This window comes from Bubalus kerabau, chromosome 23, assembly GCF_029407905.1.
Source record: "Bubalus kerabau isolate K-KA32 ecotype Philippines breed swamp buffalo chromosome 23, PCC_UOA_SB_1v2, whole genome shotgun sequence".
NCBI classification, from domain to species: domain Eukaryota; kingdom Metazoa; phylum Chordata; class Mammalia; order Artiodactyla; family Bovidae; genus Bubalus; species Bubalus kerabau.
This window is the reverse complement of record NC_073646.1, coordinates 39658219-39675255: the sequence shown is the minus strand read 5'-3', so window position 1 is coordinate 39675255 and position 17037 is coordinate 39658219. Positions and strand designations below refer to the sequence as shown.

At 40.3% G+C, this 17037-nt stretch overlaps 1 protein-coding gene across 11 annotated transcripts in view; it reads right to left on the bottom strand.

Annotated features, from left to right (window-relative positions):
- RNF216 (ring finger protein 216) overlaps nucleotides 1-17037 on the bottom strand; it is a 121104-nt gene that overhangs the window by 89375 nt on the left and 14692 nt on the right. For 10 of the 11 annotated variants that reach the window (XM_055562116.1, XM_055562119.1, XM_055562117.1 and 7 more), the window contains 5 exons: nucleotides 16429-16559; nucleotides 12302-13156; nucleotides 11286-11362; nucleotides 5661-5763; nucleotides 3850-4014 (listed from right to left, as the gene is read on the bottom strand). In XM_055562116.1, the coding sequence (XP_055418091.1) occupies nucleotides 3850-4014; nucleotides 5661-5763; nucleotides 11286-11362; nucleotides 12302-13156; nucleotides 16429-16559 (1331 nt within the window). The remainder of the gene's footprint in view (nucleotides 1-3849; nucleotides 4015-5660; nucleotides 5764-11285; nucleotides 11363-12301; nucleotides 13157-16428; nucleotides 16560-17037) is intronic. The other variant, XM_055562120.1, reaches the window with a different exon arrangement.

Genomic DNA, 17037 nt, shown 5'->3' with positions numbered 1-17037 from the left:
AGGGACTGTTACAACAGCTCATAGTGCACCTTCAGCAACGGCACAATCTGGATCTAACACTTATTTGGTAAATAAAAGGTTACAGGGATGTGCATGTGTTACAGGAATGTTGCTAATACATCACATTCTGAACCTGTTTATCTTAAACAGCTATGCATCCCTGTGGTAAAATGGTAACAAAACAAGTATTTTAAGAGAGAGGATCAGCCCTGCATCTTAACCTAACTCCTATCTCCCTTCCTTTTCAAAGCTCCTCAGTGTGGGAATCAAAAGGGAATTGACATTTGCTGTATGCACCTCCTATAAGCTAGGCACTGCATGCAGCCCTTTCAAGTCCTTAACTTAAGCCCATTTAATTCTCACCACAATCCTCTAAGGGAGGTTATTATTTATTTCACAGTAGAGGGAAGCAAGGCTACAGAGAAGGGCAAACCTTAATTAAAGCGAGGACAGGACTCAGGCCAGTTTTGGAACTACAGCTCCTCTCTTTGGCGTCACTGTGTCCTCAGTCAGACTCAGTGCAACTCCACCGAGTTATCTTGCCACCTCTCTACATCCCTGATCAGTGTCCTCCACAGCTAGAGTGCCTCCTCCCTCGCTTCCTTTCTTTTTGGAATTCCCACTATACAAGGTATTCCCCACAAATTCTTAGGCACCAATGTCTGTACTCAACTGCAAGACTAATTCATACATTTTATCTACAGGCAAATACCCCGCCCTTCAACCAAGGCTATTCTCTAAAACCCAGGAGAAGGAACAAGACAAGTTACTATGACTTGCATTTTATAAATGAGGTAACTCGCAAATCAAATTCCCAAAGTATTAGTTTTAACAATCAAGGATTCAGGCTGGTTACAATTTTCAGGGCATCTGTGACAGCGGCCAAACTTCCTTTAAGGGATGACCTAAAAACACGACAACTGGCATCTGACGACGTAAAAGCTGAGAAGTACACAGAGACTCCTCTGTGGAGCCTGGTGGAAAGGTCAAGTCCAGAGACAGAGATATGTTACCTGTATGGAGATAAAGGTGACCATTCAAGTACACGGAGGGAGAAACCTAAGAAGCCTGGGTAAGACCCTGAGGATGACCACCTCACACAACAGAAGTTAAAGGATGGGTTAAACAAGATGGCCCTGTCCACCAGCATTAAGTTTATGAGGGAAGAAACCCGTATGTCCACTGTGACATTCCCAACGTGTGACCGATGGCAGGCACTCGGCAAACTGCCTGAAAGAAAGAGGTAGTCACACCTGTGGCAGGAGGGGAACTTTTCAATCTACTCCAACCATCAGTCAAGTGTGAGTGTGTAAAGCAAGACACAGAGAGTGGTCAGGATCTCTGGGCTGGCCAAAGAGGTGGTTCATGCTTTTCCGTAAGATGGTACATGAATACCTGAATGAACTTTTTGGTGAACTCAACAAAGTAAAGAAAATTTATCTTTGTCAAAAGGCAAGGTGAAGGAAATCCCAAGATGACAGTCACAAGGCAGGCATGGAGAAAGCAGCGGGCATGAAGTTCTGCAAGTTTAAGACCATCAAGTGGCAGAACTAGAATTAAAATACAAGCGAGAAATCATATCTAAGTTTGATTAAGATTCTGGATGTAACCAATTTATAGGAAACAGACGAACTGTTTAATTATAATGCAGGGGTGCAGTCAGAAAAACTCAGACTGTGGAAGCCTGTAAGATAAAACCCAAACAAATAAGCAGTAAGGTAAAACAAAGGACAAAGAGAGCTTGCAGATTAAGAGATTCAAGAACTCACCAGCCACACGCAATAAACATATTTTACTTGGAATTCTGTGACCAAACAAGCTGTTTCAAGATTTATGACATATTCAGAGAAATCTGAATGCTGACTGGACATCTGATAATGTTTATTTTTAAGGTGTGATAATGGTATTTTGATTAGATTTTAAAATACTTTGTCTTTGCCTTTATCTTTTAAAAATTAATACTGAAATACTTTATGGATGAAAAAAATGAAATGAAGCCTAGAATTTACTTCAGGTAGGGGTAGGCGGGTAGGGGTGGAAATACAAGTCTGGGCAGGAGCTGGCAACTCCTGAAGGCGACTGACAGTATGCAGGGGCGTGTCACAATACCAGCTCTACTTCTGTATGCGTCTGATGTTTACAGGGAAAAAACAGCAATCTGTGGAGAACTGACCCTGCCTTAGTCAGCATGCCTTCTCTAACTGTCACCATGTTTGGGGAGTGGTGCAGAGAGGACAGCTACTGCAGCGGCGAGGAAGCCCCTCAGGGTGTGTTTTCTGCCTCCCTGCCCATCTGAGTATGACCTCCACCAAGGCACAAGTCTTGTGCACCCTGTGTGTACAACAGGGAGACATTCTAAAAGGGCACATCAGATTTTAGCTTTTGTCAAACATTATTTCCCCTTAAATACCTGATGTTCATTCAAGTAGCCCAACTCATCTCTTCAAAATCCTGTAAAATCTTAGATTAACCGCCCAAACAGACACCACAAAAAATATAAAGGGCCAGACAAATGAGGAAAAGGATATGGAAGCTATGAACAAGAAATGAGCCATAAAACTCTCCAATCTCCACCCAAGTAACGACAAGCTGGGGGATGATCAGACCTTCAGTGTGGAGAAGCATCTGCTAGCGAAGTCACTTTTACTGACCTCAGGATGTAGGCAGGGACATTTCTAATGAGGACCATCCCACCTCCAGACCACGGGGAGCTGTCTCCTGCTGCTACGCTTTTGCTTTTCATCTGGGCTTCCTGGGAGCTCAGAAAATGTGTAAGGCACCACAGGATCAATAAAGATGCCACACAGGGCCCTAAAGATGAAAGAGCCCCTTCTTTCTCAAGGTCATTAATTTGGAGGGGGGAAGCGTATTCATTTTTGAATGACAGTACCGACATTCCCTCTTTAGCAGGGGAAATGAGAAGGCATTATCTATCAGAAATAGAAGGCATTATTTCTGTGATCCCTTCAGAGTATTTTTAACTAAAATGAACCTGTAATTAGGAGTTTGCTGACAGATGCCTGGATCTTATCAAGGTAGAGGTGGAAGGGGCCTAGACTCAGCACATTCACTGATGTTCACCTTCTTTCAGGTTAAGACCCAGTGGGTGTTTTAACAAGTAAAGTAACTCCACATTTGCTTGTCTTCTGGAAAGAAAAGCACACTGTTTGCTAAGAGTCACCAGAACTTCAGCAAGAGAAACCGGTTTAAAGGCAGGAGAGACGAGGAACAGGTCAAGGACCTGCCGGTGCTGCTCTTCCGTCCTGGCTGTCGTCAAAGGGCCTGTACAGTGGGCTGCACTAAATGGAGCATGTCTGCTACTCACTAGCGAACAGCACCTTTCTAAGATCTGGAACAGAGGCCCTTAAGTGGAATCTTTATTTAGAGTCCAGAAAGAAAGAAAGAAAACCTTGAGAGCTTTCAGGAGTTGCCCACTCTCTTCTGAAGCAAACCGCCACTCCCTGGGCAGTGCTGGGCTCCCGGCCCTTTACACTCTGCCTCACGTTAACTGGTAACTGAGGCATCTCGGGGAGGGTCATGGGACTAGTCCCAAGACAGAAAGCACACCAGGGAGGAACAGCAGGGGAACACACGCTTCCATTCCACATTCCATGGGGAAATTCATGTCCTTATGGTCATACCAGAACTTTCCTGCTTCGAATCTGTGTTTCTTTTCATTCAGTTCTTTCTGATCAGCAAACCCTTTGTCTACATATATTCACCCTGACAAACTCCTTAGCTCTTTGCCATCATAAACCAGCCCAACTTCTGCAAGCTGAACTCTTCATCCTGTTATCACGGGAAGAAGCAGTCAAGAGGTGTGCCCCACCAGAAGACCAAGGAGAGCACCTTTCGGGTGATTGCATAGTGTCCTTTGAGCTCGTGCAGGGCCCACTTGATGTCCTGACTGCTAAGCATTTTGAAGTCGGCCATCAGGAGGTCGGCAGCTTGGATGAAGCAGTGCTGGTCAAGAGGAGCTAATTTAGAATAGTCAAAAAAGTCTACTGTAGGCAACTGAAACGAGAGAGAGGCACAACATTAGTGGCCAGACTGTATTTCTAGAGGGAAATCATTTGAAGAATTACTTACTGAAGAACAGAATAATCTGACTTGTACTAATTACTCTAAAGGAGGATACCAGCCCTGAGCAAAGATGAAGAAATGATGTTCAGAGAGGTTAAACAAACTGTCTGGAGTCTGGAGACTAGTTTTGCTAGTTGGAACTATGAAAAAGTATAGTCGGGGGTTTGAACACAAGTTTTTAGCCATTTTCTTTTCACAAAATGTTTAGAAAAAACTGAGGTTGTTTTCCCCCAGCTACAAAATACAGACATACTTCAGGAATACTGGAGGTTTGGTCTCAGGCCACTGCAATGAAGTTAGTATCACAATAAAGCAAGTCACACAAATTGTTTGGTTTCCCAACTTTTAGAAAAGTTAAAATTACACCATACTGTAGTCTAGTAAGTGTGCAACAGTGTATGTCTTAAAAAAAAAAAAAGCACATATCTCAATTAATTCTATAATTTATTGCTGAAAAATGCTAACCATTATTGGAGCTTTCAGCAAATCAATATTTTTGCAATAGTAACATCAAAGGTCACTGATCACAGATTATCATAACAAATGTAATAATAATAAAAAAGTCAGAAATATCGTGAGAATTACCAAAATGTAACAGAGATATGAAGTGAACAAAAGTTGTTGGGAAAATGGCACTGACAGATTTGCTCAAGGCAGGGTTGCCACAAACCTTCAATCTGTGAAAACAAAAACTGTAACGTCTGTAAAGTGCAATAAAATGAAGAGCAATAAAATGAGTAATAACCATACATGAAAGAAACAGTCAAAAAGAATTTGTGGGAAGTGGAAGGATGGTGCAATAGAGACCAGTGAAGCAGTTCTGAACTATACTTTCCTTTAACCACTGAACATACTAAATGCTGGTCTGGACCACACATGAAGACAATGATTAAGATTTTTAAAAACCAAACTGTTTATATCTTGACACAGGATTTGGTTACACAGGTGTATGCACTGTATATAAATCTTACTCAAAAAGAAAAACAGATATTAAACTCTAGGCAACAATCTGCATGCTGAAGTATTTATGCGGCAGAGTACTGATGTTTTTGCAATTTGCTCTGAAGTGAGTTATAATAAAATATAAGAGGGATGCGCTGATGGACAGAGGGATGGATATGGGACAAATTGGACATAGTAAAACGTTAACTTTTAATAGTACTGGCTGGTGTGTATACAGGAAATCAATAGAAAGTTCTTCTGGCTTCACTGTGTGTTTGAAAATTTCTTAATAAAATGTTAAACCCTAAGATGATACAAAGAGTCCTGGCCAATTCTTGATTCATGTTAGGAACTTGCTTTGTAGCATTAACGATATGGAGGATTTAATTCTTTGTAGGGAATTAAATTCCATCTTCCCACTTTCAAGGGAAGATGAAATTACAACGAAAGAAGTCAAATACAGAACTCAAGGTGACTCAGAGGGGGAAATCCCACTAAAATATGTATTCTGAAAAACCTACTTTCCTGGATAGTCTTAAAAAAATGCATCTTGACAAAGCACTTTATTCCCTTAAAAATGATGAAAAGAGGAGAGAATTTCCAAGTAGATACTGCAAAGCAAGAGCACCACTTGCCTTCATCTCATCTTGGCTGGCGAGCAGGCTGCTACTGGGATTCATAAGGACTCTGTCTTCTCTCTTTGGATAATCTGGATTTTCCAGAAGAAAATTACAAAGTCTGTAAAAATAAATGATATTACTGTCACTCTGCTTCCAAATGCCACACTTGCTCACTGATTCAAACATAATGTATGAAAATAAAATCTCTAGTCACACTGTAATTGACCTATCAGGGAATGAAAATATTTGCAGATCAGAAAAACAAATGAACAAATAAGACATTACACTGAATTTCTATTTTTACTTGCTAATGTGAAAAGCAATAAACATACCGATAAAGGTAAACTCCTTCGAAATTTGTTAGTTCTTACTGGTTGAACTGTATGGAACTGGAGAATTTAGATGAAAGTATCTATCATTTGTCAGGAAAACTATTAACAAATAAGGGATGGGGGAAAAGTCTGTATTCACATTCACAATTAAAAATAGTTTTCTAAGAGTTAATAAACAGAACATAAAAGACCCGTGCTAATTCATTAATACTTTTTTAAACCCTATAGTAAATAAATCCCCATGACGATTTGAGGGATGCTCAGTTTGCTGTATGGCTGAAGGAACAGACCATGTTTGCTTAAGAAAAAACTCTCTCCATTCCAAAATCACAGCCTTGTCTTTTTAATCACTATCATGAAATCTTTCAAAAGCAAGGATAAAGAGAATAAAATAACCCATAAGATGTATCACTGCCCAGATTTACAAATTAAACTAGCAAAGCCCTTCAGCCTATAAAAACCAAAGGCAGCAACACTCTGTGCTCTTTGGATATTCCACAGTGACAAGGACAGCTGGGGTGTGCGGCATGAGCCACTTCAGGAGCAAGAAAGCTGCCCAGTCAGAGGGCAAGCGGGGCTTTCCCTCCACTCCGGCTTTCTTCCTTTCTCCTGCAGACTGCCTTGAAGGCGCCCCACCATGACTCTCCCCAGGTCTTCTCCCGTCCAGTGTCAGGAATACAGCCTCTAATTAAGACAGGTCCAGCAGAAAGAAGTCAGAGAGAAAGTGCTCACCTCCCGCTCCTCTTCTCACCAGGCGCCAGTGTTCAGGGACTGAAAACTGGGGAGGCGTGCCTCTTGTGCAAACCCCCTCAGGACCCTCAGCACTGGCCCAACGGCAATGTGCCCTCCTTCTCCTGCTCCAGGACCGGTCAAGCACCCCTCAACCTTTTCTTCATCATCACTTGCAGGAACCCCACATGCACCTTCTTGATAAGCTCTCTTCCTATCACCACACCTATTCTCTGGAACATACACCAGAAGGCTTGAGAGGAAAAACCCCTTTCTCATATTACAGCAGTAGCAAAGGGAGACACCCTCCTCAAGAATTCTGAGCACATTTCCCTTTAAAACCATGGTCACTGGTGGTGACTCTTTGTTCCAGTACAAACTGATGAGCACCACAGGTTATACAATCTCTGAAGGGTAGCTGAGACTCAGTCACCATGAAGAACTCAGTATTTGTGGAGAAAGGCATGGAGTTCCAAACAATCCCTTTCTCATGCACACCTGGACATATTATAAACCAGGTGTGGAAGAGCTCCTCCATTTCAACCTTACTTGTTTGTAATGTTCAGATAAGTGCGGCTATCAAAGGCCAATAAACGGGCAAAAGCTAGGAATCTGGGGAAGGATAAAAAGGTCAAATAAACAAGAATCTTCTTTGATAGAACAGCCATGCATGAATGAAGCCAGGTGGCTAAAATGGGGTGTATGCAAGATGATCTTGGAAGAAAGCATTAAAACTCCTGTTTCTAGTTTTTAAAATCTCATCCTTTAAAAATTTCTATTTTTATACATTTTTAAATGCATTTTCTAAACCTATTTTAGAGGTTCTTTTCTTAGAAAAGAAAATTGAGAACCATCTCAATTCATTTTGTATTTTCAACACTATGAAAAACTTCTCATATCAACATGATGCAAGATGTGGAATTCCACCAGTTGGGTATCAGAGGCTCTCACTTTGAACTGTCAAAATTCATTTCCATTTTAAAGTCTCCTCTACCCTCACAAACACAACTTTCCTGGAATTAAATGATATTCAGTGGCACAGATAATTAAGAACAGGGTTTCCTTTCTACAGATTTATGCTACAACCAAATACATTAATATTTACAGCCTGAGGCAAAGGCAGCAGGAGGCTTGTCAGAACTCAGATCTGCCCACCTATTGATATTATTCCATGCTTGATCTGACTTGACAAGCTAAAGGGTTTTGAGAAAGCATTCCCACTAAGTAAGCCAGGCTAATATTTCTAGCTTTTGTTCTTTAGTAGTTGTTGCTGCCTTGATCCAATTTAAGTTGCATCATATGTGAGTAAAGTCCTAGTTAAAGAGAGCAGGTTACTATCACAGGAAGCTCTCTGGCTAACAGGCTTCTCCTGCTAAAATGACCAGCTGGTTACAATTAAAGGTGACAAAGACTGGACACAGAATCAACATTCTGTGAGTCAGCCCCACAAAATATCAGCCCGCTCTACTCTGCTCTGGGCCTCCTTTCAGCCCTACATTAACAACACTTAAGTTAGTTATGAGAATTAACAATTCAGTCTCAAAAGTCCAGGGACAAAAGGAAAACTGAGTCAGGAAAATCAAACAGTAGGACTTCCCTGGTAGTACGGTGGGTAAGAATCTGCCTGCCAATGCAGGGTGTACGTGTGTGATCCCTGGTCCGGGAAGACTGCACGTGCCATAGGGCAGCTAAGTCCATGCGCCTCAACTACTGAAGTCTGAGCACCAGAGAGCCTGTGCTCCGCAACGAGAAGTAACTGCAATGAGAAGCCCAAGCACTGCAACGAAGAGTAGCCTCCGCTTGTCACAACTAGAGGAAGTCCCTATGCAGCAACAAAGACCCAGTACAATAAAAAATAAACTAACAAATTATATATATATATATATATAAATCAGACTGTAGGTTTGAAAGTATTCAATACAATTACTGAACATTCCCTTTCCTCTGGAATTCGTAAGACTTTGCATTAGGGACAGAGTTGATAAGTCCCAAGAGAAAAGGATGTGTGCGAGACTCAGGAGGAAGGAGGACAGAATTGTCACAGGATCTGTCAATCTGATCACGTTTTACTGATACTGCAGACAACTAACCTTGTAGGTATTTAGAAAACAATATATTCATCTACAGAATGAGAGGGAAACATTAAAGCATACTAAATTTCTAAAGGGTTACTTTGCTGCTGCTAAGTCACTTCAGTCGTGTCCGACTCTGTGAGACCCCAAAGACGGCAGCCCACCAGGCTCCGCCGTCCCTGGGATTCTCCAGGCAAGAACACTGGAGTGGGTTGCCATTTCCTTCTCCAATGCATGAAGGTGAAAAGTGAAAGTGAAGTCGCTCAGTCGTGCCCAACTCTTTGTGACCCCGTGGACTGCAGCCTACCAGGCTCCTCCGCCCATGGGATTTTCCAGGCAAGAGTACTGGAGTGGGGTGCCATTGCCTTCTCCAAAGGGTTACTTTAAAACTAAAAGAATCAGACACAACTGAGCGAGTGAGCACGGACCACTGGAAAGCTATTTGGAAATATGTTTCAAGCATCATGAATCTATTTATAATCCCTGATTCCAAACTTTTAACTTTAGGGTTTCAGGATGTAGAGCATAATTTTAAAAAAGGAAATTACTATATGGAATAATGCAGAATAACATTTATCAGAACATCAGTGAAACTATGAACCAGGAGAATAACAAAGAGGAGAAAAATTAACAAAGAGGAAAATTCAATAGAATAATTTTTAATTAAAGGTGATCATTAACCCCCTGAAGACAACAATGAAAAGTATTTTTTACTTAACATTACTTCATTAAAAATCCAAAATTATATTTGCTCTGAAAAAAAGTATGTTTTCATTCCAAGAACTAAAAAGGTACATTAAAAAAAATTAGTTATTTTTTAGTTTAGTGGACGTCTAGGAGATAGTTTTCACTGTAAAACTGTAGTCATTTCTGTTCAATTTTGTCATGACTTTAAAACTGCTCTAAAAATAAAGTTTATTAATTTAAGAGCTCCTACTGGTCAAATTTAGGATAATCCACTATCAAAAAGAAAAATAATTATAAATTATTTATGTAATTATAAAAAAAAACTAATTATAAAACACCACTTATACAAAACCTCTATGTCTACAGTAATTTAAAAAACAAGCAAGTGGAGGAAAATAGCAAAATATTCCTTACAGCAGAATATCAGATAATAAACTAGGTGGTGGATATTGGGTATTCATTTTACAGTTTTTCAACTTTTTATGTTCAAAAATTATAGGGGGGAATATCTGTAACAAAAAAAAAAAGTAAGAGGGAACTATACTAGATCAAGAAGCTAAAAAGGTCAACAAATACATTATGAAACCTTGATTCCAACCTGGTTTAAAAACCTGAAAGCAGTGGCTGCCCCTCAGTCGAGGGGACAGACAGGGCTACCAATGGTGCCAACAGTGCCTTGGTATGAATCAGAAAAGAGCACCTCCTCTGGGCTGCTAATCTCAGAAAGAGGGCCCTTCACTCTTGGTCAGGGCAGCCAGCTCCCACTCACACCCCTGCTGAATTCTACGGTACACAATACAATCTTTGAATATTCTTGTTTAATTAAAATAATCTGTATTAAATAGCCAAAAATATAATTAAATTAAATATCTATTGTTCTTTATAAATTTGCAACTGTTCCACCTTTGCAGACTAGAAGGAGGTGAAAGAGTATAAGCAGAAAGAAACTTGCCTGACTCTTTGTGACCCCACAGACTAGAGCCCGCCAGGCTCCTCTGTCCATAGGATTTCCCAGGCAGGAATACTGCAGTGGGTTGCCATTTCCTCCTCCAGGGGATGGAGCCGGCATCTGCTTTATCTCCTGCACTGCAGGCAGATTCTTTACGCACTGAGCCACTGGGGAAGCCCCAGCAAGACATATGTAGTATCAAAGCTCAGAATTAACTAAACATCTTAATTCTATAACCACACATGATTGTAAGACCCAGAAAACAGTCTGCATACAATTAAAATTAGAACTCTTCTAACAGGATGATTAAAAAAGACATAATGCTAACTGAAACAAGCCAGCCATAAAAGGACAAATATTGTGTGATTTCACCTACATGAGGTCTCTAGAGGAGCCAAATTCAGAGATAGAAAGCAAAACAGTGGTTGCCAGGGGCTCAGGACAGGGACCGGGGACAGAGTTCCAGTTTAGGAAGATGAAAACATTCTGGAAATGGATGGTGGTGATAGCTGTGCAAAAATGCAAATACACTGAATGCCCCTGCACTGCACACTTAGAAACGGCTGTGCATGTGCATGCTAAGTCGCTCAGTCGTGTCCAGCTCTTTGGGACCCCATGGATTGCAGCCAACCAGGCTCCTCTGTCCATGGGAGTCTCCAGGCAAGAATATTGGAGTGGGTTGCCATTCCTTCCTCCAGGGGATCTTCCCAACCCAGGGATCAAATCCGAGTTTCTTGAGTCTCCTGCATTGGCAGTCAGATTCTTTACCACTGAGCCATCTAGAAAACCCTAAAAATGATTAAAATGGCAAATTTTTATGTTAAGTACATTTTACGGCAATTAAAAAAAAAAGGCACGGTAGTATACTTACACATTCAAATCATAGTAATTCTTCAAATGAATTATTTCCTCAACATACCCATTTGCTACATCAGGAAATCTTACTTCCTAGGAAGGAATAAATACATTATTTATATGTCAACCCCTAGAATGATTTCAAATCGCAATAAAAATCAGATAGCAAAAAGTATACGAAATGACTAAACGCTAGAAAAGGACTATAAAGCAGGTTTGTGTCTGGCTTAAAATTCCACACTAGGTGCCCAGATTTATCTGTCTACACAGAATATGGAAAAAGGTCCCTAGAGACCACCTGGTCCTCTGCCCTCATTCTATGTATTCATTCTTCTCTCTTTCAGTAAATACTGAGCATCTCACCCCAAGCAAAGGGCACCTAAAGATGAACATGGCACTTTCTAGTGTATATATACCCTTAAGAAGCACACGATCCAGCAGACCAGATGAAAAAAACCCAGGGAAGAATGATTAAAAGACTGTTCAAAGGCAGATGGCCGCCCACAAAGCCCTGCATTCATTTTCTTGGTCAGTGGTACCTAACACAACTTGGTATAAAGACAGAAATGCTCTATTTTGTGTTTTCCAACATGGTGGCTGTTCAGACTCATGTGGCTATTGAGCACTTAAAATCTGACTGGTGCCACTGGAAATGAAATTGAAGTTTCATTTAAGACATTTAAACAGCCAAATGAGGCTGTCATATTGGACAGTGCAGCTCTAGGTCATCTTATAAACTTGCTTGAAGGGTTTGAATTTGGAGTTAACTCAATTCCTTTTTAAAAACTGTAGGGACCACTCATGACAGCACCAGGGCACCCACAACCTGCAGCTAGAATCCCAGGGGCATGCTGAGGGGGTTCAGGCTAGATTAAGGAATCCTGATTTAATTTTTGTACCTTCAGCTTTTCTTCTTCTAGGCTATAAATCTAGGAAATCAGGAAAATGAGTCCACACACACAACACTTTAGTAATAAAAGGAAACAATATATTTAGTGTGTATAATTACTTATTTATCAAAATAAAACTTACTGTCTCTTTCACCAACAGTGCAATGAGTTCCTGGTCTACATCAGAAGCTTCTTGCCCCCAAAGGTTTCCCAAATTGGGCTCCCGAGTTTCTTCTAGCGGAAATGCTGGGCCTGGTTCTTCATCATCTATTGCTAGTTGCTGGTCTTCAAGCTCTCCCAGAGGATGGGCAGGCCGAGGAGAAGCAGGGTCTGGAATCCAATCCTGCTGGGGCTCTGGTCTTGCAAACGCCGGTCCTGGAAAAGCTGACCCCCGGGGTTCATGCTGATACAGCATTGGGCCCAGCTCTGCTTCTGGACGCCGCTCCTGAGGTACAACCTGGCTTGGTACCTCACGGGGCTGCTGGTTCAGAGACTGGAAGTAAGAGTGGTCTAACCAGCAGTCTTCTTCGATGGCCTGGTCATCGAGGATATCAGATGATTCTCCAAGGTTTGATAAAAGCTCTGTCTCTGACTCTTCAGATGACTGGTTCTGAGTGTCCAAAGGATCAGCTTCTGGAAAAAGATTACCTTCTTTTAAGATAATGACTTTCTGCTCTGATCTGGGGTTGATGAGGTCATTGGTTGCTTGGTTGTGACTTGGTCCAGGCTTAGGTTCTCTTTCTGTTTGGCCACTTGGCTTCATGAATCCAGAAACTCCAGGAGGCCCAAGATCTAGAAATTCACTGTAGTCATCCTCAGAATCATCCTGTGTCCCAGAACCAAACAATGAGCTGTTATACACGGGAAAATAGCCATTCGTATCTGATTCAAAGGCTGCTCTAGATTTTTTAGGCCTTTCTTCTCCCAATCTTTTGAGATCTTGCCATTGGGCAGCTGGTTTGATGAGATTGGGTCGTGATGTCTGAGGTTTGTATGTCTAAGAAAAAATGAAATTTTAATAATAACAGTTCAATTTTTTTCCTGTGTCTATACCTTTCTTATGTATTATATTGAGCTTCTGAGGTAGGACAGGTAAGAAACAAAAACACCCTCCCCCATAAGACCTATTCTTCAAATTTATCTTCATATTGAAATCTGATCACACTATAGTAACTGTAAGACTCAAAGCAGCCATTCAGAGATTGAAGCCTGACTTATACTTTGAATTATAATTTCACTTGCGACCACTAAAACAAAAGTAACTGCATAGTAGAGAAAATAATGAAAGAATGACAACACAGCAGAGGAGTGAGAAATGGTCAGTAAGCACAAGAAAAGACTCTAAATCTCATTAGTAATTTAGCAAAATGCAAATTAAAACAAGATTCTACCCCCTTGCCAAGACTGGCAAACAACTTTTTAGTTAGACATTAAACACAGATGTGTTCAATGTGGGACAGATGTGGGAAAACTTACTATCACTCATTCCTGGTGAATTTAGGAGAGGAATTTGGTATTGCTTATTAAAAAAAAAATGTATATCCTTATAATCTATCAATATCACTTTTCAATATCAATCCTATACACCCTTATGTATCCAAAGGGGACATATATAAGGGTATTCACTGCCACACTGATTGCATCATAAAAAGAGAACACTAGAGACATTCTTAAGTTTGTCCCTAAGCATACAGTTAAGTAAACTATTTATCTGCTTTACAAAATACTCTCTGACTCTCTCCCACCCCCACCCCGAGAGGTGGTTCTCTACGTGATGACATGGAAACTTCACCAAGAAATGTTAAGTGAAGAAAAGCTACAAAACAACACACACAGACTGATTTCTATTCTTTGGAAAAAAAATGGAACACAGACATAAACATCCCATTTCTAAAAGCATATATGTGTATATATACACTGAATATATACATGCATGCATGAACCCACACACGTGTGAATTCAAAGAAAAAGATTTGGAAGGATACGTGCCAAACTGCTGACAACAGTTCCTCTGGGAAATCTCTGGGGCAGAAGGGGCTGGTGAAGAGAGACTAGTTTTCTCTGTATTGTATCAATTTCTATAGAGAACACAACTATGTGTTACTTGTAAATTTAAAAAGTAAAATGCCCAATTTTAATTTAGCAGAATAAAGATGTCTCTGACCCTGATCTTTTCTGAAGTCACCCCAATCCAGAGAGAATGAGACAAAGAAATGAAGATCTCTGAATAAACCAGCACACATTTGTGATCCCAAATCACAATATATGTGAGGAGGAGCTGATACATGCAGTGGGAGAAGTACATCCAGATTTCAGGCAGGCAGAGAAAGCTCCAGAAAGGCAGAGTTCTCCAAAGCAAGTGGTATGGCCCGCAGAGGGAAAAGCTATAGTCCCTTGTTTGAAACACTGGGAATCTGCACGCTGTTGGGCAGCAAGGATTTTCTGAGGAGGTTAGACTGAATGAAGACAGACGTCCCTGATGAAGGTAGGCTGTCAGTGAGGCAGGACAGAGAGAACTTTGATCTGGGCTGCTCTGGAGGTGGCAATCACGGCTAGGCAGTAAGAAAGAAACAAGCGCACACATGCATGTAAGCACACTTCCTTGCCCCATGCAGCCCCAACATCCTCTGTCATAGGAAGAATTCCTGCTCGCCATGAACAGTGCCTGAGCCCTTCCCCAACATAAATGCCTACGAAGAGCCGGTCCAGGAAAATTTCAAACGCATTCAAAGTTTAGTAATAAAAAACAAACAGCACAGAAACTACATGAAGATATCTAACTACTAAAAAAAGAAGTGGTAGACGAGTGGCACATATGATGAAATCTATACCACAGAGTGAATGAAATAAGAAAAGAGAGATGCGAGAATACAATGGAGTGATGAAATAATTAGCTATTTAATATACATGTTTTAAATCATGGTTTTGTAGAAATACAGTTACTATCAAAAGTTGGGAGGGGAAATAAGTGAAGCTGAGGATCGAAAGATACACTTAAAGCTGATAAATCAACATGTAAGGACATATGTAAGAACAGCATCTGAAAGTATAAAACTAAGTACTAGAGTAACTGGAAAAAAAAAAAAAAAAAAAAAACTAAGGATAAAAACCTTTCAAATCACCAGCAAGAACAGATGACCCCAATATAAATAAAAACTAAACCTCAAAGATGCAGGGAACATAGTGAAAGATCATTTTTTAAAGCAATAAAAATGTAAAGCATATTAAACACTATGAGAGAACTAAAAAAAGTATAATAGTCATGTTAATAAACAAAAATTAGATGAATTCACTCACTAAATTTTAGTCTCTTAATTTAAGTAGAACCACTAGGCAAAACCCACCTATATAATCAACTATAGGCATATGTCCACAGAAAAACTTCCACGTGAATGTTCACAGCAGCATCATTCATAATAGTGAAAAAGGAGAAGCAACTCAAATGTCCATCAATCAATGAAACAACATGTGATACAGCCACACAACGGAACATTATCAATAAAAAAGGAACTGAAGTACCAATTCATGCTACATCATAGATGACCATGAAAACTTATGCTAAATGAAAGAAGGACCAAACAGTATATGATTCCATTCATATAAAATGTCTAGAATAGGCAAATGTATAGAGACAGTCCATGGAATTCTCTAGGCAAGAATATTGGAGTGGGTAGCCATTTCCTTTTCCAGGGGATCTTCCGACCCAGGGATCAAACCCGCATCTCTTGCAGATTCTTTACCATCTGAGTCACCAGGGAAGCCCTATACAGACAGAAGTGGTTAGTTGTTCATAGGACTGGGTCAAAGAGGAAGAGAGGAGGGAAAATAATGGTTAACTCATCAAATCAAGAAAAAAGGCAAAAAATCCCAAAAGTATACTAAAACAGAAAAGGAAAATTGGAGGAGCCATAGATTCAGAGTAAGTAGAGTAAATAGAAAGAACAGGCTATTTTGTTTAGTTCTATTAAATACATTAAAAAAACACTGAAAAGTATCAGTGAACAAAACCATAAAAAGCAACGGAAAATCCAGACATGTCGATCACCACAGAGGAAACTGAAACAGTTTCCAAGAACGGTCCTTCATGAAAAGAAACAGCCCAAATGCCTTTAGGGAAAATCCTACCAAAACTTCAGAGAACAGGTGACTCCAACATTATTTAAATACTGCTCTAAGAGTACTCGCAGCTATTCTATTAAAACTGAGTGTCCGAAGAATCAATTATTAACTTGAAATATATTTCATCATGGTAAATTTCAGAAAACTCACTTCCGCCAGGATGACATCATCATCCAGGTCCTCATCATGTTGCTGAGGAGCTGGGGTGACCAGCATTGGAACCCCTTCCTCATCAGAGGAGTCGGATATGGTGATGGGTCCATCTCTGAGATTGATCCAGTCTAAAAGCAGGCAGAGAGAACACTGTTATCAGGAGGTGGGCATAATCATATTCAGTCCTTTAATTCAACTTTGGCATGAAAAGGGTCAAACCTAAAGCCAAGTTCATGGCTACTGGAGTGTTAACTTATCTCCTCAGGCAGCACATGCACCTAAGCATTAAAATGAGCTTTCTGTGCTGATCTTTGCCAATAATTCATTTTGGCAATCATCAGAGAAAATCTGACAATTACTATGCTCAAGATTATCAACTTTTTCTTATACTAGACTGGAGGAATCTGTTGATAAAATCTTCTTGACTGGCAACTGAACAGTGAAATCATGGCCTCCCATCTCATCTCTACTCCTCCAAGGGAATATAAAACACTGTTTTATTCAAACTGATAGGTCTGAAAAAACTCACTCAGAAACAGTAAAATTTTCACTTAATATTTTATATTAGTTTGCTCATCTTACATATAAATCTTGAGTATTATTTAT